The sequence below is a fragment of the Punctularia strigosozonata genome (assembly GCF_000264995.1).
Source record: "Punctularia strigosozonata HHB-11173 SS5 unplaced genomic scaffold PUNSTscaffold_12, whole genome shotgun sequence".
Classification (NCBI taxonomy): Eukaryota; Fungi; Basidiomycota; class Agaricomycetes; order Corticiales; family Punctulariaceae; genus Punctularia; species Punctularia strigosozonata.
Genome location: NW_006767444.1, coordinates 916,849 through 939,912, shown reverse-complemented (window position 1 = coordinate 939,912; position 23,064 = coordinate 916,849). Strand labels below are relative to the sequence as shown.

Below are 23,064 nucleotides of genomic sequence, written 5' to 3'. Positions count from 1 at the left end.
ACGTCAAAAGAACGGGGCTTTCAGCACTGAGCATTCGCGTCCGCGCGCGTAGAACGGGCGTTATCCAGAACACTTAGTCGACGTCGACATCAAATGGAGTGCGCAAGTCAAACCGAGAGAGATGCGTCAGAGAGATAGCCCCATATGCATCTTTGTAGATGACGAGGATAGCAGCGAGCTACCTCGCTGCCAGAAGTATTATATATATATTTGAGGAGGGGTGCGCAGAGATCCGTGAAGGCGAGCCGAGGTCGCGAGGTTCGGATCCGGAGTACATCATCCAAGCGCTCAGAGACAAAGTGGGAGACGGCTTGAGATTCGTACACATGCGAAGAGGGATTTCTCGCAATATGACGACCCCCCCCGTCCCCCCACTCATTAAGTGGACTCCCTCTTACAATTCGACTCTCCAGCGTAAGCGCCTCTTCGAAGGACTCGGCCGCAATACTGTACGCACCGGACGCTACCAGGTTCCAGGAGCAACTCGGGCCTGCTCATCGTGAGACGCTTCGACGACCATACGATCGTGAGCACGATACGTTTGTCGTCGCCTCAGGTCGAGTGTTTCTCGAGTGTTTCTCGAGAGCGCAGCACGTCTCGGTCAGCCAGCTCCTTTTTTTTGTTTTGCACCATACACGCATCGCCGGCTGGCACGACGTAGACCCAGAACGGTCCTTCCGGTTGCCGCAGGCGCAGGCTTTCAGAGCCCGAGAGCCCGAGAAAAAGAGGGTGATTATTGGGTGACTGGCACCGAGCGAGGTGGCGAAGACGGCGGCTGCCCTTTGCTTTTTTCTTTTTCTTTTTTCTTGTCTTTCTTTGTCCCCATCGGCCCTCGACGGTGTTCTAGGGGCCCAATTCAGCGAGAGTACGGGTTCGGCGAGAGCTTTAGAGGGAAAGGCACGCGGGTGGTATGGTATATGCTAGCAGAAAAAAAAAATCAGAATGATGCGCCGCTGGGATGAGCAGTTTGGCGGGGAAGGAAGCGAGAGAGAGATATCTTCGGTTGAGCATCGCGGACGGAAGATGTGGATCGGAGGGGACGTAAAGGGATCGCGTTCGGCAATCGAAGGTATGTACATAACTTAAGTTCAGGTGCCGGTCACAGCGGGCTTCGAGGATGGGTCTTGATCGCGTCGAGGAATCTAGGTACGGGTGCGTGCGCATCGAAAGGGACTTTGGTACGTTTATGTACTGGGTCATACCAACGAGCCGGAGAGACCATCGCGCAACAAGTAGACAGTCGTCGACTTTCTTTAATAAGTATTGCGGGAGTGAGCCGAAACCGATGATTCATTTTCGGAGCCAGCCGACCCTGGGACGGCCCGCCTTTTTCGTCGACGTTGCAGGGCTTGACCGCGATTCGCACGAGCCGGGGGGGACAATGGGAGCTCTCGATCAGCTTGCCGCGTTGGGCAGGAGAAGCCCGGGGTGGTGGACGGCGCATGTGATATATGTAGACGGGAATGGAAACGCGGAGAGGTACGAGAGTTTCGTTGCGGGACTTGGGCGGAGAATACACGGGTGGATGGGGTAAACAAAGCCAGACTTGAAGCTTCAAAGCGCGCCCGCGTTGCGATGATGTTACAAAGCTAGACAGACATAGCGAGCGCTGGCGGTCCCGTCTTGGCTGAGATTATACATATGTCGACGGCGATCTGGACCGGAATGGGGAGCGCGGGCTTGGGAGGCGATGAAGAGGGAGACACGAGCGGCACGCAGCTCTCTCGATCGCGTGCAGCCGAGAAACAATTGGGCAGGGACGGGGGGCAAGTCCCTCCTCCGCGGAAATCGACACCGCTCGCGTTTCACTGCCCCCCCCTGGGCTCCCGGATCGCGATTGGCCAGCTCGGCCGGGCGCGAGGACGCGGCCTCCCATGCTCACCTCCGCGTACGGCGAACGATATTTGGTGTTGGCCTGCGCTTACGCGGATAGAGATGTTCAGTTTTCTCGAAGTAGTTTCTTTTATGTTCGAGTCACGGAGGTTGCACAGAGATCCGTGAAGGCGCGCGCCTCGGTCGTGAGGAACGCATCGGCCGGCCATCATTCGTGCGCTCAGAGGCGGACAAAGGGAGAGACGGCCCCGCGCTTTTTGGGATGTGCGCGTGTGAAGGGAGAGAAAATTGGCCGGGCAGCAGACGTTATATAGCCCCGGCGTCCTGTTTGGACCCCGCCCTCCCTTCCCCGCGCTGCGAGCCCCGACCCGGTCTCTTGCCTGCTTCCCTCTTCCTCCTCCTTCCCTCCTCTCGTCCTCGTCGACGTCAGCACCAGCGAGCAGCAGCTCCGGCGACTTGATTGAGCGCCTCCGCCTGAATTATTTGTGCACAGCGTTGTTGCAGCGCTATCAGGTCTGCGTCGGGCTTCTGTCTCAGTCGCACCCGGCGCATCCGTCCCGAGCCCGGGTCCGTCGAGTATCCTGCACACGGCCGCCAACGACGACGACAGCGACAACAACAAGAGCATACTACACGTCTCTACTTTATACCGTCGCCACCGCTTTGAAATCACCCCAAGACATCGACCACCACCCAGAGACCACATAACCCGACCACCTCATCGCAGAACAGGACCGGAAACACACATGCGCCATGGAGTCTGCACCCTTACCCTCGACCCTCCCGATCCTGCCCCTCCCGCACCCGCTCCTGCTCCTGCCCACCGCCCGCACGACGCTCTTCCTCTCCGCGCCCGTCGGCGAAGCCCTCCTCCACCTCCTCCACGCCCGCGACCCGGACCTCGCCCAGCCCATCCTCGGCGCCGTCCCGCTCCTGCCCCACCCCCCGCGGGACACCCAATACAAGGGACACCCATCCACCAACGCCCTCGTGCCCTACACCAAGGGGGCCGGCGCCGACGACAACAAGACCGCGCCGCCGACGCTGTGCGAGTACGGCGTCGCCGCGCGCGTCGTCCGCCTCGCGCGCGCCTCGCCGCAATCCCTCCGCCTGCTCGGCGGCGGCAGCGGCGGCTCGACCGCGGCCCACTCGGCGGCCCCGCACGTGGGCGGGTACTCGCTCACCTTGCACGGCCTCGCGCGCATCCGGCTCGCTTCGCCGGACGCGAGCGAGCGCGCGCTCCCGAAGAACTGCGAGGCCAACCCCGCCGCCTCGCTCGCGAACCGCGACGTCGAGTACCTCGCTTCTTTCTCGGCGGGGGAGCAGGAGGGCGTGGACGAGGCGCTCGTGGAGGGCTTCAAGATCGCGACGCATAGGCTGTTGGACCGGCTCGCGGCGGAGGGCGAGCGGCCCGGGAAGGAGGTGTGGGAGCGGATCCGGCGCGTGGTGGACGACGCGAGGACGGACGCGACGAGGGAGAAGGGGAGCGTCGCGTGGGCGGCGGACGTGCTCGTCGCCGCCATCGCCCAGGAATACGAAGACAAGCTCGGTTCGTGTCATCATCGCCGATCTACAACCCGACATCTCACACGACTCGTCGTATTCTGTTTTTTTTTTTTGATCGACAGAGTACTTGTGCACGCCGACGCTCGCGGCGCGGCTGCAGCGCGCGACGGCGCTATGCGTCAAGCGCACGAGCATCCTCGAAGTGAGCTCCAAGGTCGCGAGCGACGTCGCGGAGAGCCTCGGGCGGCAGCAGAAAGAGTTTTACCTCCGGCAGCAGATGGCCGCCATGAGGCGATGACGAGTTCAACGCTGGAAAACGTGAGCACGATCAGCTCCAAGATTCGCGCAGTGGGATGCGGAGAGTGGGGGGGGGGGGGAAACCCACCGGCGAGCTCCTTCTGAACGGGCCCGTCGGCGATAGCGCGCAGGGTCCGGCGCCGCCGCCCGCGAGCGACCTCGATACGGACGAGGGCGCGGACGCGGACGAGCTCTCGGCGCTCCGGGCGAGGATCGAGGCGCTCGTGCCGGGATCCGAGGAGCGGAAGACGGCCGCTAGGGAGTGGAAGCGGATGCGGAGGATGCAGCCTAGCAGCGTCGAGGCCGGGGTCGTGAGGAGCTACGTGAGTGCCTCTCCGCGCATATATACCACATGCGTCTTCTCGTTCTCGCGGAGGAAACGCGACGCTTACGATGAGCCGTGCAGCTCGAATGGCTCGTGGCGCTTCCGTGGCCGACGACCCAGGGCGACCGCGCGAAAGAGAACGACGAGATCTTGGGAGACCCGGCCTTCCTGCAGAAAGCGCGCGCGCAGCTCGATCGGGATCATTACGGCCTGGACAAGGTCAAGCGCCGGCTCATCGAGTACCTCGCCGTCGTCCGGCTTCGCGCCGCGGCGGAGAGGGAAGAAAGCGCGCGGGCGCAGGTGGGCAGCGATCAGGGGAGGATCGAGGAGGTGAAGGAGGGCGTCCACTTGGTGGGCGGCGAGGTGTCGTCGGTGTCGAAGGAGGCGCCGAAGAGGGCGCAGGGAGGCGTTAAGGGCCCGATATTGTTGCTTACGGGTCCGCCGGGTGTGGGGAAGACGTCGCTCGGGGCGTCGATCGCGCGCGCGCTGGGCAGGCCGTTCGCGAGGGTGTCGCTTGGTACGCGCTTTTCACTTCGCGATGCTTTACACTCAATTGACGTCGTGCTGCAGGTGGAGTTCGCGACGAGGCGGAGATTCGTGGACATAGGAGGACGTATGTTGCCAGCGGCCCTGGACGGATCGTGCAGGCTATCAGGAGGGCGGGTCGCTCGGATATGGTCATGCTGCTCGACGAGATCGATAAGGTCGGACAGAGCAGCGTGCACGGTGACCCGAGCGCGGCGTTGCTCGAAGTTCTGGACCCCGAGCAGAACCACGCCTTCGTCGTACGTCGGCCTCTTACTCCTGATGCGAAACGGGGCTGACGCGTCGCGCGTTGAATTAGGACCACTACATCAACGTCCCGCTCGACCTCTCGCGCGTGTTGTTCGTGTGCACGTCCAACACGCTCGAGACGATCCACCCCGCGCTGCTCGACCGGTGCGAGGTCGTCCGGCTCGCGGGCTACACCCACGCCGAGAAGCTCGCGATCGCGCGCCGGTTCATACTCCCCAAGCAGCTCGCCGCGAACGGGATGGACGAGACGCGGTGCGTGGTCGACGACGCGTGCGTCGGGCGCGTCGTCGACGGGTGGACGCGCGAGGCGGGCGTGCGCAGCCTCGAGCGCGCGGTCGGCGCCGTGGTGCGGTATAAGGCCGTGCAGTGGGCCGAGACGCGCGATGCGGGGGCGGCGGAGAAGGGCGGCAAACGGTTTGAGCCGAAGGTGGGCGAGTGGGAGCTCGAGACGATATTGGGCCCGAGCTTTGGGAACGTGGAGGAGAGGGAGAGGGAGGAACGGCCTGGGCTCGTGTATGGGCTCGTGGTGACCGGCCTTGGGGAGGGCGGGATTATGCCGGTCGAGACGGGGCTTGTGCCCGGGAGCGGGAGGCTGAAGCTTACCGGGTCGCTTGGCGAGGTGCGTTTGACCCCTCGGTTTGTTTCGTGCACCGCTTGACGTTCTTCTATGTATGCGCAGGTGATCAAGGAGTCGGCGGAACTCGCGCTGTCCTGGGTCAAGGCGCACGCGTACGACCTGTACGTCACCAAGGCGCGCGGCCAGGACCCGCTCAAGCAGGGGATGGACGCCGTGGACGTGCACATGCACCTGCCCGCGGGCGCGCAGCGCAAGGACGGCCCGAGCGCGGGCGTCGCCATGGTCTGCGCGCTCGTCTCGCTCCTCACCGGCCTCTGCGTCCCGACGTCGATCGCGATGACGGGCGAGATCACGCTCCGGGGCCGCGTCGCGCCCGTGGGGGGCGTGAAGGAGAAGGTGCTCGGCGCGCACCGGGCGCAGGTGACGAAGGTGATCGTGCCGTGGGCGAACCGGCGGGAGGTCGAGCACGAGGTCGCGCCCGAGGTGAGGAAGGAGGTGGCGTTCGTGTTCGTGAGGAGCGTGGAGGAGGCGCTCGAGGCGGCGTTCGGGCCCCAGTTGAGGTGGAGGACGCAGACGCAGCATGTGATGCTCGAGAGTCGGCTGTAGGAGGATATCTTGAATCGGAACGGACGGTGCTTTGCTGAGTCCCGGTCGGAAGTGGGCCGGGGCTGGATACCAAGTGGAATAGCTGTACAGTGTATCATTTGTTAATGGCGGAGGTACGGTCTGTGGGATAGGGACATCGGAAATAAACAGTCTTGTTGGATCTCGATTCGCGGTAGCGATACCGGAACAGGGCCAGAGAGAGCAACATAAGGTATATTCGAATAGCAGTGTGGATACTATACATGTGAAGTAATATTCTGACTGGACTGCAAGATCATGGTAGAGGGGGGGGGGGGCATGTAACGCATACAGACGGTCATTGCGCAGCGGTGCTGTTCTTGGTGATATTCAACATGCCGACCATCGTGGCGATGCTGTTCTCCTTCCCGAGCTTCTTCGCCACTCGTTGGCGCGCATCGTGCGTCAGCTTTTCCGGAAGATGGAGGTTTGGTAACGGGAGCTTCGTGGGCGAGGCGGCTGCTGCCTTGAACGGTTCCGCGTCGGCCGTCGGCGTGCCGAGGTTGTCGTGTCCTGACGCGGACGGCCGCAGTGGACCTCGGGATGCGTCGGATTCGGAAAGCGCGTTTTGGGGCGTGCTCTTCCATTCGGAGGGCATACTGGCCAGAAATGTTTTCGTTTCCGACTTCAGCTGCGCGCCGAGGACGAGCAAGTCCACTATGGGCGAAGTCGTTGAGCGTCGGTGGCGCGGGTGATGAGCGAGCGAGCATGGTGGCTGGAAGACGTACTGGTGAGTTCCCAGAGGTTCATGGCGCCCGCGCGAACGAATGCTGCGTCGATCAGCTGCTCGAGAACCGCGCTCCCTGGTAATGAGACGGGTATTTCGCGGACGAGGCATTCGATTACTTCGGCAAACATCGTGTCGTTGATGTAAGTATCGCACAAGTCCTGTATAAGGAGAAGGTTGAGCGCTTTGCGGCGTCGGGCACGAGTCGGATGCACTTACCGTTATGGTGCATTTCATGATGTCGGCGTCCTGAGGGACGACGCCACGGGAGAACTCCTTCTTGAGACCATTGCAGATCTTGATGAAAGATTCGGGGCTTATTTTCATGTCGCGGTCGTCGTCCCCGCACTGATTGCACGCCTTTTCGGGCGCGGGCGCGGGCTGCAGCGCGGGTTGATCCCTGAACGCAGTGGGGTCCAAGGTCTTGACGAGGTAGTCGAATAGTTCCGAGTCCATGTTGCTGGAGCGTTAGTGTGTCGAGTAGAGATGATGGTATCCTGCGGGGTGTGGACGAGAGGATGGAGACATTGCTGGATTGTTGATATAGTGTCAGATCCGGAGTCGGTGACAGGCGGAGTGGCAGCCCGGGCGTTGTGTCCACTGGACGCTGCAATGCGCTGACGCTGAAGCAAGGCCACCGGATGCGCAGCAGGGAAGTCATTGTTCAGGGCGTAGATGCTGCAAGGCCACAAGAGAAGTAAGATCGGTGCACCGCGGTGGGCGTTGTGGACCGTTTGTTGCCATGACAGAACTAGACGAATCAAGGTGGCCTTGACCAGTTTCTTGACCGGGATTATTTGCAAGACCAGGTCCGCGTGTGATAAGTGGGTGATCAAAGCACGGAGCAAAAGAAATGGAGGAATTGACAAAGCGTCTGAGATGAACGCGGTGAATGCCCACGGGATCTAACAGGCGGGCTGCTATAAGCGTAACGGGCGTTGATCTCCTCGTTCTCTGGACAAGGCCCCGTCCGCGTCCCTCCCTCTCTGGCGGCTGGATACCCCGGACAACCCTTGGGATCACCAACTCGCAATGGAGTCCTACACACAGGCCTCCGTCGGCAACGGCCACCACCTTCGCTCGCCTTACCATCAGTCGCCCGTCGCCTCGGGCTCGCACCGGCGCCATGTCTCCAAGCAGCGTTTCTACGCCGAGCTCTCGCAGTGTCTCTACGACTTTGTCATACAGCTCTTGCCGACGCCGGAAGAGATGGCCGTCAAGGAAGACGTGCGGAGGCTGCTCGAGCGGCTGATTCGCACCATAGAGCCTAACAGCCGCCTATTATCCTTCGGGAGCACCGCGAACGGCTTCAGTCTACGCAATTCTGGTGAGCGCCGCGCGCAAAGTTTTCGTTGAAAGTTGATTGCGAGCGTGTACAAGACATGGATCTGTGCTGCCTCATTGATTCTGAGAATCGATTGCCTGCGAGCGACCTGGTGAACATGCTTGGAGATCTGCTGGAGCGTGGTACGTGTAACGTCCAGAATCACCCGCGATTACCTTCCTCGGCGAACTGTTTGCACCTCGCAGAAACCAAATTTCACGTCAAGCCTCTCCCCTACGCCCGGATACCCATCGTCAAGTTGTCCCTCGATCCGTCCCCCGGGCTTCCGTGTGGCATAGCGTGTGACATCGGATTCGAGAATCGACTGGCTCTCGAGAACACGCGATTGCTCATGTGCTACGCCATGATCGACCCCGCCCGCGTGCGGACCATGGTCCTCTTCCGTACGTACGCCTCCGCCCCCCACGCCGCGCCCATGCCCCATTCTGACATGTTGTCGGTGGCACAGTTAAGGTTTGGAGCAAACGGCGGTACGCATCGATATCTCTCTTCTCGCTTCCCGTCCCGCGCTGCACCCTCGTTGATGCCGATGGTGACTCACGCCGGCCATCCTGATATAGAAAGATCAACTCGCCGTACAAGGGCACGTTGTCATCTTACGGCTACGTTCTGCTGGTCATATATTTCCTTGTGCACGTCAAGAATCCGCCCGTGCTTCCGAATCTACAATCGATGCCGCCTCTTCGCCCTATATCGCACGTGAGAGTCCCTTTGCTGCAGTACCCTTTTTTCGGATTTTGATGACCGCTCAGGAAGAGAGTCATATCGGCGAACATGATATCTGGTACGCTAACCTTAAGGTGGCCTGGACCCATTCCTGATCCGCGTGGCCAGGTTCTTTGATGATATAGATCTGCTTCGCCAACGTTGGAAATCCTCTAATACACAAACGGTCGCCGAGTTGTACGTCGCTTCCGCCGTCTTTATGCTTCATATTCTGATATGCGGTCAGGCTTTCGGACTTTTACAGGTACTATGCAAGAGATTTTCCTTATTCCTTGGGCGTCGTGTCCGTGAGGGCAGGTCTGGTGAAGAAGGAAGATAAAGGCTGGCTAACAGAGGTGCGTTCGTCGGAAATATCGCTGCCTCTGCCGTTGCTGACTGTTTCTCAGCTCAGCAGCTATAATGATGCGAGAGAGCCCAACCGGTTCTGCATCGAAGTGAGTGTCTCAGATGGTTTCAGTCGGCCATGATGGCTCAATATCGTACAGGATCCGTTCGAGTTGGATTACAACGTCGCTCGTTGCGTCTCCAAAGATGGTCTGTACACGGTGAGCGCATCGAAAGCGGATGCAACTGCTTGATTGTTCATGAGGGTTCAAAGATTCGCGGCGAGCTCATGCGGGCGTCACGGATCATCGGTAACCGCCCGGATCGCGCCATAGTCGCGCTTTCTCAGCTTTGCGAAGAACGGCCGGAGGATGAACCATTGCGAGCCTCGCCGCCGCCCAAACCGCGCGTACCACAGCGCCTCTCGAACCTTCCGCCACAGACACCGTACACTGTCACGAGCAGCAACCTCCGCCCGGGTGCGGTACCCTTCAAGGGGGACAGCGTGCTGGGGCCCTCCCTCTCACGGCAGCCTACGGAGCCGCTGCCGGAAGTGCCGATCAGTCCTCCGCCGGATCATATGGGCCCTCAGCGGTTGAAGTGGACGAGCCCGCCGCCGGAGCACGCGCCGGTCGAGGACCGGGTGTCGTTTGAGGATCGGCTCGGCGAGGGCCTGCTGCTTGCAACGTTGTCGACCGAGGCGCGCGAGCGCTCGACGTCGTACGCGTCCTCGTCGAACAACAGTGAAGTGCTCACGGATGACGGGGGCACGCCGTCCGACGTTGCGGACCTGGACGAGGTCCGCTCCGTGCGCTCATACACAGAAGAGTCGTTGCAGCCGCCACTGCTGAACTCGCCCCCGCTCGGCGCGCCGTCGACGTCGTACGAATCGGAGTCGTCCGCGCACTTACCCGCGCGCCCGCGACCGCCTGCGAACCAGCGCATGCCTTTCCGCTTCCGCGGGCGGCCCGCGAACCGTCCTGGAGAGGATGTGCCGGTATCACAAGCGCCTGTCACGAACCGCGACTTTAGGGCGCTCGTCAACGCTGCGCAGGTGGACCCACCGCGGAGATCGCTGTCCACGCCCGGACCAGCCTCGCATCGCCTTTCACTCCCCGTGATGCCTACGTATGGGCATCAGTCTCCACCGTTCCAGTTTCCGGTCCCTCGTGGAGTGGAGAGGGACCCGGCTCCTTCGCATTCAAACATATTCTACGAGACGGGCACCTCGCCGAGGACGCCCGTGCCCGTCGTCAACGCCGTTCCTTACTCGCATTCTCAAACACCTCCACAACAGCATCATCAACCTCAACATCCAGCAATTCAAGCACCAACTCAAGCAGGAACATATGTAGCAATGCTCGCGCCATACTATCACCAACAGCAACAGCAGCAGCAGCAGCAGTACCTCGCCAGCCTTGCCGCTTCCGCGAACGCAGCGGTTGCGGCTTCGTCTCCGCCGCCGTCGTGGTCTTCCCCGCCGTCGCCAGGGAGACGGCAGGCAGGCACTGCGCTGCACCATACCCAGCCAACGCGCGGATACCAGCAGCTTCCGCCGCGATTGTCGCCATCGCGCTCGCCAAACTCATCCGACACCCACACGCCCACCCCGGGCGATCCAGGTCTGTCGTCCGTGCCCCACAGACGGGCATCGCACTCGCACACGCATTCGGCGGCGACGATCGTCCCGCCGCTCACACCTGGGGCGGCAGCGAGGCGGCCTATCGTGGATATCTCGAGGTCGTCGAGCGCGTCGCCGTCCCGCTCACGGTCCCCGCCGCAGCATCTCAGCGGCATCTCGCGCCTTGCCCCGAGCGGCGTGAAGCTGTCGCCGCCATCACCCTCAACGGTTGCGAAGAACCAAAGTCAAAGTCAATCCCCTTCCCCGCCGCGGTCGGGAAGCGAGTCGCCGGCGTCGTCGTCTGTGAGCTCGCACTATCCGCCATCGTCGCTCTCGTCGCGCTCGATTTCGCCCGCGTCGCCGTTGCACCGGCCGGCGAGCGGGTTCAACGTCACGCTTCCGCCGAGCGTGGCAGAGGAGGAAGCGTTCTCGCCGTCGGCGTCGCCGACGCCCAAGTCGGAGTATCCGCCTACACCCGATACGGCGGTGCCGCCGTCACTGCTGAGCGGGTTCTCCTTGCTGAGTACCGCCGATGTGGCGGGGGAGAAGCCGACGACGGCGTCGCCTGGTGGTTCCGTCAGCCCAAGCTCGACTGCGGCGTCGACAGTGGTCATGACGAGGTCAACTTCCACGATATCTTCGGCGCCTGGATCGTCCAGACTCGCATCTCCAAATTTGCCTTCGTTGCCAACCGTTGCCCTCAACACCGACTTTCGACATCCAGTGGACGACAAGCCGTAGGACCCACCGGTGTGACGGATTTCGAGGGCTGCCTCTGATTTCACATCATGCTGTCCGTGGGGATGCGCACAAGCTGGCAAGGGATTTTGACCTTCAGCCACCCCGAATAGAAGCGGATATCCGTATTCTTTATCTCGCTTACTTAGGATCCGTCGTGCAATTGTCGTGGATTCTTACCTCATGATCGTCTCGCGTATATGCTCGGAGCGAACCGTCGTACTGCTCCGACCGGTCCCGCAAGCCACTGGCGCGTTGTCGCGTTACATTTTAGATAATGTACATGTACGCGCGGGGAATGGAGCCTGCAGGCGCATACGAAGCGGTGGGGCTACGGAAAGCGTGTGTGTGAAGGTCAAGGAAGGGCCGCGACAGCACCAGGATGAGTAGATTTGGTTTTACTCCTGGGCCGCGAATGGATTTGCGATCTCTTCGAAACCGTCTACGGGGCTGAGCAAGGTGATGGTGGGACCTCGGAGGACGACGAGACCTAGGGATCGTGTATGGGGTTCGGGTTCTGGAAAAACGGCAGGGTCAGTGTTGGTACGGCGACAAGGCTCCATGGAAAGCGTACCAGAGAAGTGCTCTTCGACCTCGTCCAGAACGAGATTGAGCAGCTGGTCGTAGCCTTTCAGTACGCCTGTGACTGGAACAGTCGCGTCTTGTCAGCCGACGCTGAGTGATGTATGAGCACACGGCGCGACGCACCTTCCCGTCCACCGGTGAATTTGACGCGGATGCGCTCGTTCGAGTACTTTGAGAGGTCGAGGATGGCCTCGCGCTTGGGTTTGTCCATTGTCGGCTGGGGCCCCTGGGGGCCACCGCGCCCTCTACCTGCGCCCCCTCCCATGCCACCGCGCGCTCCCCTGGGTGCACCACGGCCCTATGAGATCAACATCGATCCTGAGCTCCGGAATGCGTGGAGGTGTGGCTTACCCTGTCTGCCATCGTACGAGAGGTGGATGTGGTTTTGTTGGGTGGGTCGAGAACTCTGAAAGATGGCTGTTGAGGGATTTTCGTGCGAAACCCCCACGCGTCGCGGATGGTTGGCCGGGGCTCGTCGAGTCAAGCGCTCGCTGCAGAAAAGCGGGCGGGTGGAATCCCGGTGGATATCGACCGACGCGATAAGGGCGTAGCGAGCGGGAGATCAGACAGCACTGAAGCACGAGCTGGGGCCGTGTACGTGATAGAAAATAGTGTGGCGGATCAGGCCTTGAACCGATCCTCCTTGTTTGCGCCGTCCACACTGCCCGCCTTGTTCCCCGACCACCACGACCAGGCCACGCCCCCAACAAAGACCACAAAATAATCCGCCCGCCCATAAATACACGACGCGATCGCACACCTCCGCTACTGAGACGACGACCCACGCCCGTCCGGCCCTTTTTCGACGACCATGAGTGCCCGCGAACTTCTGGAACATACGCTCTCGCCTGGTGCGCATCATTATCGCGTTTGACCCTCTCCCTTGACCTCACCACGATCGTCTTCGCTACCTTCAGACCAGGCGACGCGTCAGGATGCTACGCAAAAGCTGGAACAGGCGGCTGCGACCAACTATGTGAGTCGCTCGTGCTCCCTATGCCGATCTGAAGCTGATTGTCTGCGTTCGTGCGCGATCCTCTAGCCTGCGTACATGCTCATGTTATCCGCCGAACTCGTGAACGAGAACACGCCGCCGCATCTTAGGAGCGCCGCAGGTCTCGCGTTGAAGAACGCCCTGACCGCACGCGTATGTCTCACAATTTGACGTTAATCGGAACTCGTTACCTATTTGGTGTACGGATGTAGGACGCCACAAGGCAGACCGATTACGCCAACCGATGGCTAGGCATCGATACTCAAACGAGGGGCAAGATCAAGCAGGATGCGCTCATGTCTCTCGCTTCGCCCCAACAACGAGCAGGAACCGTGGCTGCCCAGTTCGTGGCTGCCATCGCCGCCGTCGAGCTTCCCCATGGCCAGTGGCCAGAGCTCATCGACATCCTGCTCGGCTTCGTGAACGACGCGACGAATGTCAACCTTAGGATAGCTACGTTGGAAGCGATCGGCTTCGTCTGCGAACAAGTGGTACGCAGATTATGCAAACTCTGCGTGATAGACGATATTCAAGGTTCTCTCTCCTTTCTTCCCCAGAAACCGGAAATCCTCACGCATCAATCAAACTCGATTCTCACCGCCGTTATTCACGGCGCCCGGAAGGACGAACCGTCTACGGAGGTGCAAAGAGCCGCTGTCACCGCGCTCTTCAACTCGCTCGACTTCGTTCGCGAGAACTTTGAGCGCGAGGTCAGTATCTCACAACACCGTCCAAGCATGGATCTCCTGTTTACCATGCTCTCTTCTAGGGCGAGAGAAATTACATCATGCAGGTCGTCTGCGAGGCGACGCAAAATCCGAACGTGCAAGTTCAGGTCGGCGCGTTCGAATGTTTGGTGCGCATCATGAGCTTGTACTACGATAAGATGACGTTCTACATGGAGCGCGCGTTGTTCGGGGTGAGTGCCACACTTTTCCGCCTTTGATGGCTGTACTGATCATACCGCACGAGCAGCTTACTGTCCAAGGAATGAAGTCGAGTGAGGAATCCGTCGCATTGCAAGCCATTGAGTTCTGGTCTACTGTCTGCGAAGAAGAGAGTGAGCTGAACATGGAAGCTGCTGAGGTGAGATTGCTCGCCCCTTATGTAAGATTGTCATTCGCTGAGCATGCCTATGATCTTCCAGGCTGCTGAGTACGGCGAGATCCCCGAGCGCGAGTCCAAATACTTCGCGAAGATCGCCTTACCCGAGATTGTGCCCGTCCTCCTTGAGCTGCTCACTCACCAGGACGAGGACGCAGACGAGGACGAGTGGAACGTCGCGATGGCTGCTGGAACATGTATCGGCCTTCTCGCACAAGCCGTGCAAGACGCGATCGTGCCAGCGGTGATCCCGTTCATCGAGCTGAAGATCCGCGATCCGGACTGGCACTCGCGCGAGGCGGCCATCATGACGTTCGGCTCGATCCTCGAGGGCCCTGACCCGGCCGTGCTCGCACCGCTCGTGAACCAAGCCCTACCGCTCCTCATCCAGCTCATGGCGGACCCGAATGTGAACGTCAAGGATACGACGGCGTGGACGCTTGGCAGAGTGTGCGATCTGCTTGTCACGTCCATCAAGCCCGACGTTCACCTCCACGACCTCGTATCGGCGCTCGTTGCTGGCCTGAACGATAACCCACGAATCGTGGCCAACTGCTGTTGGGCGCTCATGAACCTCGCCGATCAGCTTGGTTCTTACTACGAAGACGAGACACAGGGTGCGACGAGCAACCCTCTGTCGCCATATTACCAAGGCGTCGTTGAGGCCCTGTTACGAGTAACAGAAACGTCAGTCATGCTGTCCATCTCTGGAACCTCCCCGCTCACTCTGATACTCATAGCGCCGGAAACGAAGCTAACTACCGCACCTCTGCATACGAGGCCATCACCTCATTCATGACCAACGCGCCTCCGGACGCCATTCCCGTCGTGCAGAACACCGTGGTCACGATCCTTATGCGCATGGAACAGCTATTAGGCATGCAAAACCAGATCTTGGGAGTCGACGACCGTAACAACTGGAATGACCTGCAAAGTAATTTCTGCAGCGTGACTGGGGTAAGATCGACGTCCAATTGTGAGGAAGCGCGTTGATGACGGTCGTTCCGCAGAGCGTTGTTCGCAAGCTGGAGGCGGGCATCGCACCTCTGTCGGATCGAATCATGACTCTACTCCTCCAGCTCATGGCAGCTGCTGGTAAAACGTCCACGATACTCGAAGACGCGTTTCTCGTCGTTGGCACGCTCGCGACAGGCACGTAACACTCCGATTCTTTTCCACTCCGGGCCGGCGCTAATGCTCCAACTTTTTCAACAGCTCTCGAGAAGAACTTTGCGCCTTACGTCCAAGCGTTCCTGCAGTTCCTCTATCCTGCGTTGAAGGCGCACGAAGACACACAATTGTGCATGGTCGCCGTCGGTCTTATCGGCGACATCTCCCGCGCGCTCGGGGAGCAGAGCACGCCGTACGCGAGCCAGTTCATGACTGTGCTGCTCGAGAACCTGCAGAGCGAAGTGCTCAATCGGAACGTGAAGATTCCGATCGTGTCGTGCTTCGGCGACATCGCCCTCGCGATTGGGCCCTCGTTCGAACCCTACCTCAACACCACCATGACCGTGTTAGAGCAGGCTGGCTCCCTACAACCGAACCCTGTACGTCCGATCTTAGCCGGATATGACTATACGCTGATGGTAGTCTAGCTGGACTACGACTTGCTCGACTACGTCGCGCAGCTGCGAGAAGGTATTCTCGAGGCATACACCGGCATCGTCACTGGTCTCAAGGCGAGTGACAAGGGTACGTCCGTGTTCGCTCATACCTTCCATCGTGCTAACCATCGATCACAGTCAACTTGATAATCCCGCACGTTCCGAGCATCCTCAACTTGATCCAACGATGCCTCACGGACGAGGAGAGGACAGACGCCATCGTGAAGCTTTCTCTTGGCCTCGTCGGCGATCTTGCGGACGCCTTCCAGAACGGCCAAATTAAGCAGTACCTGCTCGCCGAGTGGCTAGCGAACGAGCTCCGGTCGAAGGGCCGTATGCCACCCGAAACGAAGAAGACCATGCGCTGGGCGAGAGAGGTATGTCTCCCCTATCTCCTCGGAGACGGCGACGATGCTAACCGCAGTCTTCAGATGGTCAAGCGGGCTACCGCATAAACATCGTCGTTCAACCGACGCGCTTGAATTGGGATTCTTTCTGTCGTTTTCTTTCTCTTCTCATCTCCTGTTGTCGACTACCTACGCTATTGAGCCCGTTGCCCCTCTCAAGGAGGACATAGCACGGCCTCGCTCTCGCTTATCTACATTCGAACCAGAGGTTAAATGCAAGTTTTTACATCCGTCACTAGACCCCTCGCTACCCACCGCGCGCCTTGATTCCGTCAAACTCGCGCTCCTCACAATGTCACCTGTATCGAAAAACGTCCTTAGTCTGCATTTCCATTGCCATCCACCTAGTCCTCCTCGGTCCTGCGCTGTATCTTAACGCGTGTTCTTTGCCCTCCCAAATATTCACTTCATTTGCTACGACCACACTCCCATATACGTGCGACTACCACGTTGGTGGATTCAATCCCATACTAGGCCCCCGCGACTCGGAGTCGTGCCATCCTTGTTGACAACGATATGCCTCGCGAGGTCTACGGGTTCGTATTCTACACCCTTTTGCGGAGCTGGAATCGGTGTACGACGCCAAATGCTGTGGATCGCGAGCACAATTGAACGTGTATAGACTGGCCGGTTCGGGGCTTGCGCGGGAGCGCTGAGACAAGACGCCGGCGCTATTACTACAGTATGGGGCCAATTTTCTCTTCCCCCTTGTCTCTGAGCGCATGGATGATGGGCGGCCGATGCATACCTCGCGACCTCGGCTCGCCTTCACGGATTTCTGTGCACCCTCCTCAAGTATATAACGTACTGCTGGCGGCGAGGTAGCTCGCTGCCATCTTCGTCATCTACATAGATGGGCTATTGCTCTGACGCATCTCTCTCGATTTGACTTGCGCACTCTAATCGAATTCGACCAAGGGTTCTGGATAACGCCCGTTCTACGCAGACGTGAACGCTCAGCGCTGAAAGCCCCGTCTTCGCGACGCGTCTGACGTCATAAACGTCCACAACCACTTGTCTCCTACGCGCAAGCATCCGTTTGCTCTAGATGGCCGAGCTTCGGGACACGCACGATGCTGCTCGACGGTCTGAAAAGCACACAAAGGTGCGTCAGCGTCACTATTTGGCGATGATCGCTTCGCTCAATCGGATGAAATAGCGAAATAGTTCCCGACTGTGCTCGTCGCTCCTTTGAGTTATTTCGGCCACTCCTCCTCTCCAAGCTCGTACTCAACCGCGCTCACCGGGGTTTCGTGAACCCGCCGAGAGCCAATAGCACGAACAATCGCGACCGCTACCCCCGCTGCCTCGCTCAGCTAGAACCCGGTCGTTCCCTCCATCGCTGTTCGCCGTACGCATGCCACCGACAGCCCAAGTTCGGACTGCTGGAGCAACGACTCGTGCTTTGGAGGCTCGAAGCTCAACATCAAGAGGGGCCGCTTGCACTCCCTGCGTCGTGTTCGCTACAGCGGTAAGAATGCACCTTGCATGTATCCTGACTGCCAATGGAAATACGTCATATACGTGTCGTGCGTTTCGTCTCCGAACGATCCGAACAATCATCGCCGCAGCCTTCGGCATTCTCAGTGCTCTCCACCAGCTTCGCCCTCGTCCGTCCTGGGCTCGTAGAAATTGTAGCACTCTGCCCACCTCTTGCCGTGAACGAAGTCCCTCAAATTCAACATCGTCGTCTCCTCCGAGGGCAAGAACAGTCTGGATGCAGGTTGCCAGAGATTCCAGCGACTATGCTGTGGGACCCAGAGTAGTCGCTCGTCGTTGGGACCTAAAATCCATCCCTCATCCGCCGATCTCCATGAGGCTAGTCCGAATGAAGCTTTCATGCGCGCGTGGCTCCATCCTTGCTTTCCGTCCAGGAAGAGCGTATGAGCGTCACGGAGTCGATGTTCGGGAGCGGATGAGAAACAGATGGAGATTTGAGACGGAGAATCAGGGGACGTCGTGTCCTCGTCTGTAGTTGCACCATGAGTGGATGACTTGGGACAACAAAGGAAAACGTCACCTGTACAATTTGAACTCGTCAACTCCGAAGATGATGGTGCATCGGTTCCAATATCGTTGTGGAATATCGGCTCTTGGAATGCTGTTTTGTCCTGCATGAGTGGCTGGGTAGGCTTGCAGATAAGCTCTCGGATGTCCCAAGACCGGACAGAGCCATCCCACGAGCCGGAAACGATGCAGCTCGTCTTAGACGACCATTTGACCGACATGACCCTGTGCGAATGACCTCGTAAAACGGCGACAGAGGGCGTCCCTACGCCCCAAATCCGTACCGTGCCATCCATAGATCCAGAGATCACATACTCATCGTTGAAACAAAATGCCACGGAGTGCACAATGCCGTCATGGCCAACCAAAGGCTCTCCGATGGGATCCCCGGACTCTGCGTCCCACAGCCGGACCGTGCCATCATCCGATCCGGAAACGATTCGGCTCCCATCTGAGGAGTATGCGACGGATCTGACCTCATGGGTATGACCTCGAAGAGGCTCTCCAACAGGCTGTCTATTCTCCACATCCCAGACTCGGATGGTGTGATCCTCTGATCCGGAGACAAGCCTATTGCCGTCGATGAGCGATAGTGCGAGGGATCTAACACCAGCGTTGTGTCCGCGCAAAGATTCACCGAGCGCTTTACCAGTCTCCACGTCCCACACACAGATAGTGCCGTCCAAAGACCCTGAGATCACTTGCTGGCCACTGGGCGTGAAGAGGATAGAGAAGACGAAGGCTGTATACGGGCGTTTCCACGGCTCTCCGACGACGGTTCCTTTCGCTACATCCCATAGCCGGATGCTACCATCGGAATAGCCCGAGATTATCCGACTGCTATCTGGGGAAAATGCGACACACCAAAGTGTGGCACCACTCTGCAGCTGATCGCCGCCGAAAGGTTTCCCAATGGCCGCTTGTGTTGCAATATCATAACACCGATGCCAGCCATTCACGTCAGCCGCGACGATTTGGCTACCATCGGAGGGCACATCGATGGACGTAACAGGAGTTGGAGTGCCAGAAGCCTTGGTCGTTGCCATCTCCGCAGTGTGCCACACTCGTACATGTCCGTCGTGTGATCCAGAGGCTACGCGGGATCCATCCGGGGAATATGCCACAGACCAAACTCGTATACTCTGGCAATGAACCGGCTCTCCGAGTTCGGCTCCGTTCTTCGCGTCCCACAGTCGAATCGTGTCATCGTATGAGCCGGAAACGATGTACTTTCCGTCGGGGGAGAAACTCACAGACTTCACAGGACTGGTGTGACCCACGAGCGGGCTTACTATCGTCTGCCCGGATTCTGCATCCCAGACTCGAATTGTGCCATCCCAGGATCCCGTCACGACGTGCTTGCTGTCAGGTGAAAAGGCGACACAGGCGACGATATCACCGTGGCCTGAGAGAGGTCCTGCCACGAGTTCTTGTGATTGCGCATCCCATATACGTATTGTATGATCCTGAGAGCCAGAGACCAGGCGCGTTCCATCTGGTGAAAATCCTACAGACCGTACAACACCTGTGTGGCCTTCCATGGGTTCTCCGAGCATTTTCCCCGTGCTCGTATCCCATAAGCAAATAGTCTTATCGGCGGAACCTGAGACTGCGCGTGGATCATCAGCCCGAGGGGAGAATGCGACAGAATTGACTGCGTCGGTATGGCCGCGGAATGGTTCTCCAATCGCCTTGCCATATGCTGTATCCCACATTCGGATGGTGTTGTCGGCGGAGGCTGAGATGATGTGCCTCCCATCCGAAGAGAATGCTACCGAATAAACGGGACCTGTATGACCCTCGAATGGCTTCCCAACAGCTTGCCCGGACTCGGCGTCCCACATGCGAACGGTATTGTCATCTGAGCCCGATACTATCCACTTCCCATCGTGTGAAAACTGGACAGATCTGGTCCCATATCGGTGACCTTGCATTGTGCATCGTAACGCCGGCCAATGAGCCAGTCGACCTTGCGAGACCCTCGCGCTCTTGGGGAAGGGCTCCATGTAATTTTGAGATACGAGCGAAGTCTCCGGAGTGAAGGGAAGAGCAGAGAGATAGATGTGGGGTGCCGAGATTGAGATCACGTCCCAGTATAAGCTGAGGAATCTATCGAGATCCTCGACCAAGCGAAGAACATCGCTCGCCTCATCTATACCCTAAAAGATACCGCCTCGTTAACACGTGAATATTGTTTGGAATAGGAATGCTCACCGTCAAGGCTCTCTTCAACGTCAGCAGCGCGGACAAACCCGACTGTAATGAGTTCAACAGGCTCAGCGACTCTAACCAGAACAACGCCCGAGTCTTGAAAAATCCTTCGATCTGAGTGAGCAATTTGGGAGATAGAGTAGCCCGGGGTTTAGGAACGATATGTTGCGCCCAATAACGGACCGCGTATTTGAGCCCAGGTGTCATGTGCTTCTGGGTACGCTGATCAAGGTCACTGTACTCGTCGTTGAGGTCGTATGAAGACTCAAGATGGCATATGTTGAAGCGAAGCGATGTCCGCATGATTCGTAGCGTCGAGCGGGCTAGCAGGTCATCCGCGCTGCTGAGATCCACGTAGTAAGGGCCGCTTCGAGCTTTATCAGTCAAAAAATCACGAAAGGAGCTGTGTAGTGGACGAATCGGATCGCCTGGGTTGGAAACGCCATATAACAAAGATCCCATGATATTCAAGACGTTGGTGGTACAGCCTCGTGGATCTTTCTCCTCTTGTAGCTCTTCCAATGCGTCCAGGGGTAACGGTACCTTGGCTGAGAGGACACGTCCCAACACGCGTTTGAAACGATCCAATGGTCCATCCCCGAACAGCCGACCTAAGACTAATTTGTAGAGGGTGTCCAGATGGCTGTAACGAACACCGGATTCCTGATCCTGCGACAAGGATCCAGAGGACAGGACGGCCAAGAAACGTTCGTGCCAGTCGTACCCCTTGTACTTGTCTTCCCCTCGGATGAATCCGCACGCCGTGAACGCCCACTGAAAAGATTTCTCGGCGGCCTGGACGATTTGCGGCACCATCGTATCTCGCTGCCACCGCGAGTCCTTTCCTATCTGAGACCACTCGGAAAGCCTTTTGTCAACGAGCAGAGAGATATCATCATCGGCGGTATCGTACTGATCCTCGGCGATATCCTGACGAACTACGCAGTTTAGTGCTGCTAGACTCTCTCGTATGTCCTGTTCGGGTCGCGAGGTAACTAGAATTCGGAAGTTACGGGGGAGCTCCGCTAGCCGTGAAATATATTTCAGCAATTCCGAACGTTCGCCGCCGCTCTCATCTAAAGCGTCGAGGATGATCACGATGGGCCCTACAATGCGGTCTGCTATGGCTTTTGCAGGACCTAGAAGGATGTTTTCGAACTGGAGCTGTAGTGAATGCGTGGAACGGAGGTCACTGTCGTTTTTGACCGCCTCGCATAGCACCTTCCTCCATTCTGAATCGAGATCGGCCAACCCGATGGCAAGCGTTGGGAACAGCTGTTCCAGCTTGCATCCGGAGGCACTGAAACAGAACATGCGCCCGAGCCGCCCGTCCTCCTTACATAGCTGTGCGACGGCATGAGCAATGGCGGATTTTCCAGCGCCTGCGGGACCGTACAACCAGAAGAGAGGTTGCGGGTTCGCTTCGTCAGGGGAGTAAATCCAAGCCATGATGAGATCGATAAGCGGCAGACGGGTCCCGGGTAGACATCCCTTTTCGGGTTGAAAGCCCGAGCCTGAAGCAACGGGGAGATCTCTCAAGATCATTTCCTGGTCTGCGCCACGTCAGCCGACGCATGCGAACAAGCATGAGAAAGTGGCTGACCCAAACGTCCTACGCTCTCCAGAACTCTCAGAACGACGATGTTCGTGTCCACCGTCGTATGACCGTTGAAATATTCTACGAGTTGTTTCAGACGGTTTTGGTAGCTCTCGATGTCGTCCGCAATATTTCGGCCAAGTCCCTTAAAGAATCGCTTCGCTAGCACATTGTGGCGAGCGGTCAGCACGATTCGGTCCTACGCCGGGTCATCGACTCACCAAACCCGTCCGTGTTAGCGTACTTGGAGATGAAGTGCGCGCATTCCCTGATCTGTCTTGCGATCAACTGCGCGGCTTTTTGGCGATGGCCACTTTGCCGGAGAGGCTCGGCTTCCTGCATCAGCTCTAGGGACAAGTTCATCGTCTCCACGAGACCGCGCATCGCCGCGTCCGTCTGGATTTGTTTTATGATAGTCTATTGCGGAGTGAGACAACGTGGCAGATATTCCCATCAGGAAGTATTTGCCTTCGGGACGGCAGCTATAACGCTGAACGCGAGGTTCGCGTATGGATGGATCTATTCGTCCGGAGTTAGTACAGTTGAAAATGATGTGCAAGGTATGACTTACCTGGGAGAGGCCGTTCGATATTTCCACAAAAATCCGCAATTTCTGCAGCAGGGGTGTCCAGCTGTCAAGTGTATCGTTGGCAGGCCCTGCTGCTCCTTCAAGAGTCTCGATGGCATTCGATAGAGTTTCTGCAGCCTGCCACGCCGGGCCCATGGCTTCGGCGTCCTCTGTGGCGTGTCCCGCTTCTTGAGCCACTGCACTTGATGAAGGATGTACTTTGAGCACGCACTCGGTCGATCATCCCTAGATGGACACTCACCCATCTTTTCCGAACAAGTCGCGGTCGTTTTCTACGTGCGTGACAGGTGAGTTCAGAAAATCTCGGTCATCTGCAAACATACCTGGAGAGGTTGGCTTTGAATCGTTTGGCTCGGCGATCGTAGTAGGCGCCGGAGGCACGGGAGGCAGCGAGTTCGACCGGGCAAGGGCGAAGGAAATCAACGCATTGGACCGTTGAGCGCGACGATCGTCCATCTGCAGGGGCCGGGATGCGACATCTGCACTATCGTCAACCGGTGGCCTTAGGGGGAAGATTGTCGTACT

At 58.6% G+C, this 23,064-nt stretch overlaps 5 protein-coding genes across 5 annotated transcripts in view; 2 read left to right on the top strand and 3 right to left on the bottom strand.

The window, feature by feature from the left end:
• The first annotated feature begins 2,562 nt into the window (after positions 1-2,562).
• PUNSTDRAFT_122289 (ATP-dependent protease La) lies at positions 2,563-6,103 on the top strand. Its single transcript, XM_007387038.1, has 7 exons — positions 2,563-3,382; positions 3,462-3,597; positions 3,761-3,959; positions 4,043-4,478; positions 4,532-4,746; positions 4,806-5,375; positions 5,436-6,103. Exons 1-7 carry the CDS (start codon positions 2,587-2,589, stop codon positions 5,937-5,939), a joined length of 2,856 nt encoding a protein of 951 aa, XP_007387100.1. The 5' UTR covers positions 2,563-2,586; the 3' UTR covers positions 5,940-6,103.
• Positions 6,104-6,233: 130 nt separating this feature from the next.
• PUNSTDRAFT_122288 (uncharacterized protein) lies at positions 6,234-7,187 on the bottom strand. The gene is made up of 3 exons (XM_007387037.1): positions 6,904-7,187; positions 6,686-6,845; positions 6,234-6,614 (listed from the first exon to the last, which is right to left on the bottom strand). Exons 1-3 carry the CDS (start codon positions 7,138-7,140, stop codon positions 6,256-6,258), a joined length of 756 nt encoding a protein of 251 aa, XP_007387099.1. The 5' UTR covers positions 7,141-7,187; the 3' UTR covers positions 6,234-6,255.
• A 467-nt stretch (positions 7,188-7,654) lies between these two features.
• On the top strand, positions 7,655-16,556 carry PUNSTDRAFT_54743 (ARM repeat-containing protein). Its single transcript, XM_007387036.1, has 27 exons — positions 7,655-8,011; positions 8,065-8,151; positions 8,215-8,412; positions 8,478-8,499; positions 8,590-8,728; positions 8,782-8,813; positions 8,864-8,932; positions 8,982-9,090; positions 9,142-9,189; positions 9,241-9,300; positions 9,354-11,958; positions 12,016-12,084; positions 12,147-12,321; positions 12,375-12,874; positions 12,941-12,999; positions 13,066-13,170; positions 13,230-13,508; positions 13,575-13,727; positions 13,787-13,936; positions 13,993-14,103; positions 14,165-14,808; positions 14,862-15,078; positions 15,132-15,273; positions 15,337-15,671; positions 15,720-15,816; positions 15,867-16,105; positions 16,160-16,556. The coding sequence occupies exons 14-27, from the start codon at positions 12,835-12,837 to the stop codon at positions 16,181-16,183; spliced, it is 2,595 nt and encodes an 864-aa protein (XP_007387098.1). The 5' UTR covers positions 7,655-8,011; positions 8,065-8,151; positions 8,215-8,412; positions 8,478-8,499; positions 8,590-8,728; positions 8,782-8,813; positions 8,864-8,932; positions 8,982-9,090; positions 9,142-9,189; positions 9,241-9,300; positions 9,354-11,958; positions 12,016-12,084; positions 12,147-12,321; positions 12,375-12,834; the 3' UTR covers positions 16,184-16,556.
• A 1,162-nt stretch (positions 16,557-17,718) lies between these two features.
• On the bottom strand, positions 17,719-22,104 carry PUNSTDRAFT_74221 (uncharacterized protein; the record flags this gene model as incomplete). Its single annotated transcript, XM_007387035.1, has 6 exons — positions 17,719-17,954; positions 18,381-18,654; positions 19,366-20,289; positions 20,357-20,996; positions 21,030-21,906; positions 21,957-22,104. Coding segments are annotated over 6 exons (3,099 nt in total), but the record flags the coding sequence as incomplete, so codon positions are not given.
• Positions 22,105-22,524: 420 nt separating this feature from the next.
• Positions 22,525-23,064, bottom strand: part of PUNSTDRAFT_54742 (uncharacterized protein) — a gene marked incomplete at its 3' end in the record, with an annotated part of 1,572 nt that continues 1,032 nt past the window's right edge. The window contains exon 6 of the mRNA XM_007387034.1: positions 22,525-22,720. The remainder of the gene's footprint in view (positions 22,721-23,064) is intronic.

Excerpts from the sequence above, each read along its gene's own strand:
- PUNSTDRAFT_122289 (XM_007387038.1), top strand. The coding sequence starts at position 2,587 with ATGGAGTCTGCACCCTTACCCTCGACCCTCCCGATCCTGCCCCTCCCG. Across the intron at positions 3,383-3,461 it reads GGAATACGAAGACAAGCTCG|AGTACTTGTGCACGCCGACG; the intron begins GTTCGTGTCATC and ends TTTGATCGACAG. Across the intron at positions 4,747-4,805 it reads AGCAGAACCACGCCTTCGTC|GACCACTACATCAACGTCCC; the intron begins GTACGTCGGCCT and ends GCGTTGAATTAG.
- PUNSTDRAFT_54743 (XM_007387036.1), top strand. The coding sequence starts at position 12,835 with ATGAGTGCCCGCGAACTTCTGGAACATACGCTCTCGCCTG. Across the intron at positions 13,171-13,229 it reads AGAACGCCCTGACCGCACGC|GACGCCACAAGGCAGACCGA; the intron begins GTATGTCTCACA and ends GTACGGATGTAG. Across the intron at positions 13,937-13,992 it reads TGGAGCGCGCGTTGTTCGGG|CTTACTGTCCAAGGAATGAA; the intron begins GTGAGTGCCACA and ends CCGCACGAGCAG.
- PUNSTDRAFT_122288 (XM_007387037.1), bottom strand. The coding sequence starts at position 7,140 with ATGGACTCGGAACTATTCGACTACCTCGTCAAGACCTTGGACCCCACT. Across the intron at positions 6,846-6,903 it reads TCATGAAATGCACCATAACG|GACTTGTGCGATACTTACAT; the intron begins GTAAGTGCATCC and ends CTCCTTATACAG. Across the intron at positions 6,615-6,685 it reads GAACCTCTGGGAACTCACCA|TGGACTTGCTCGTCCTCGGC; the intron begins GTACGTCTTCCA and ends CTTCGCCCATAG.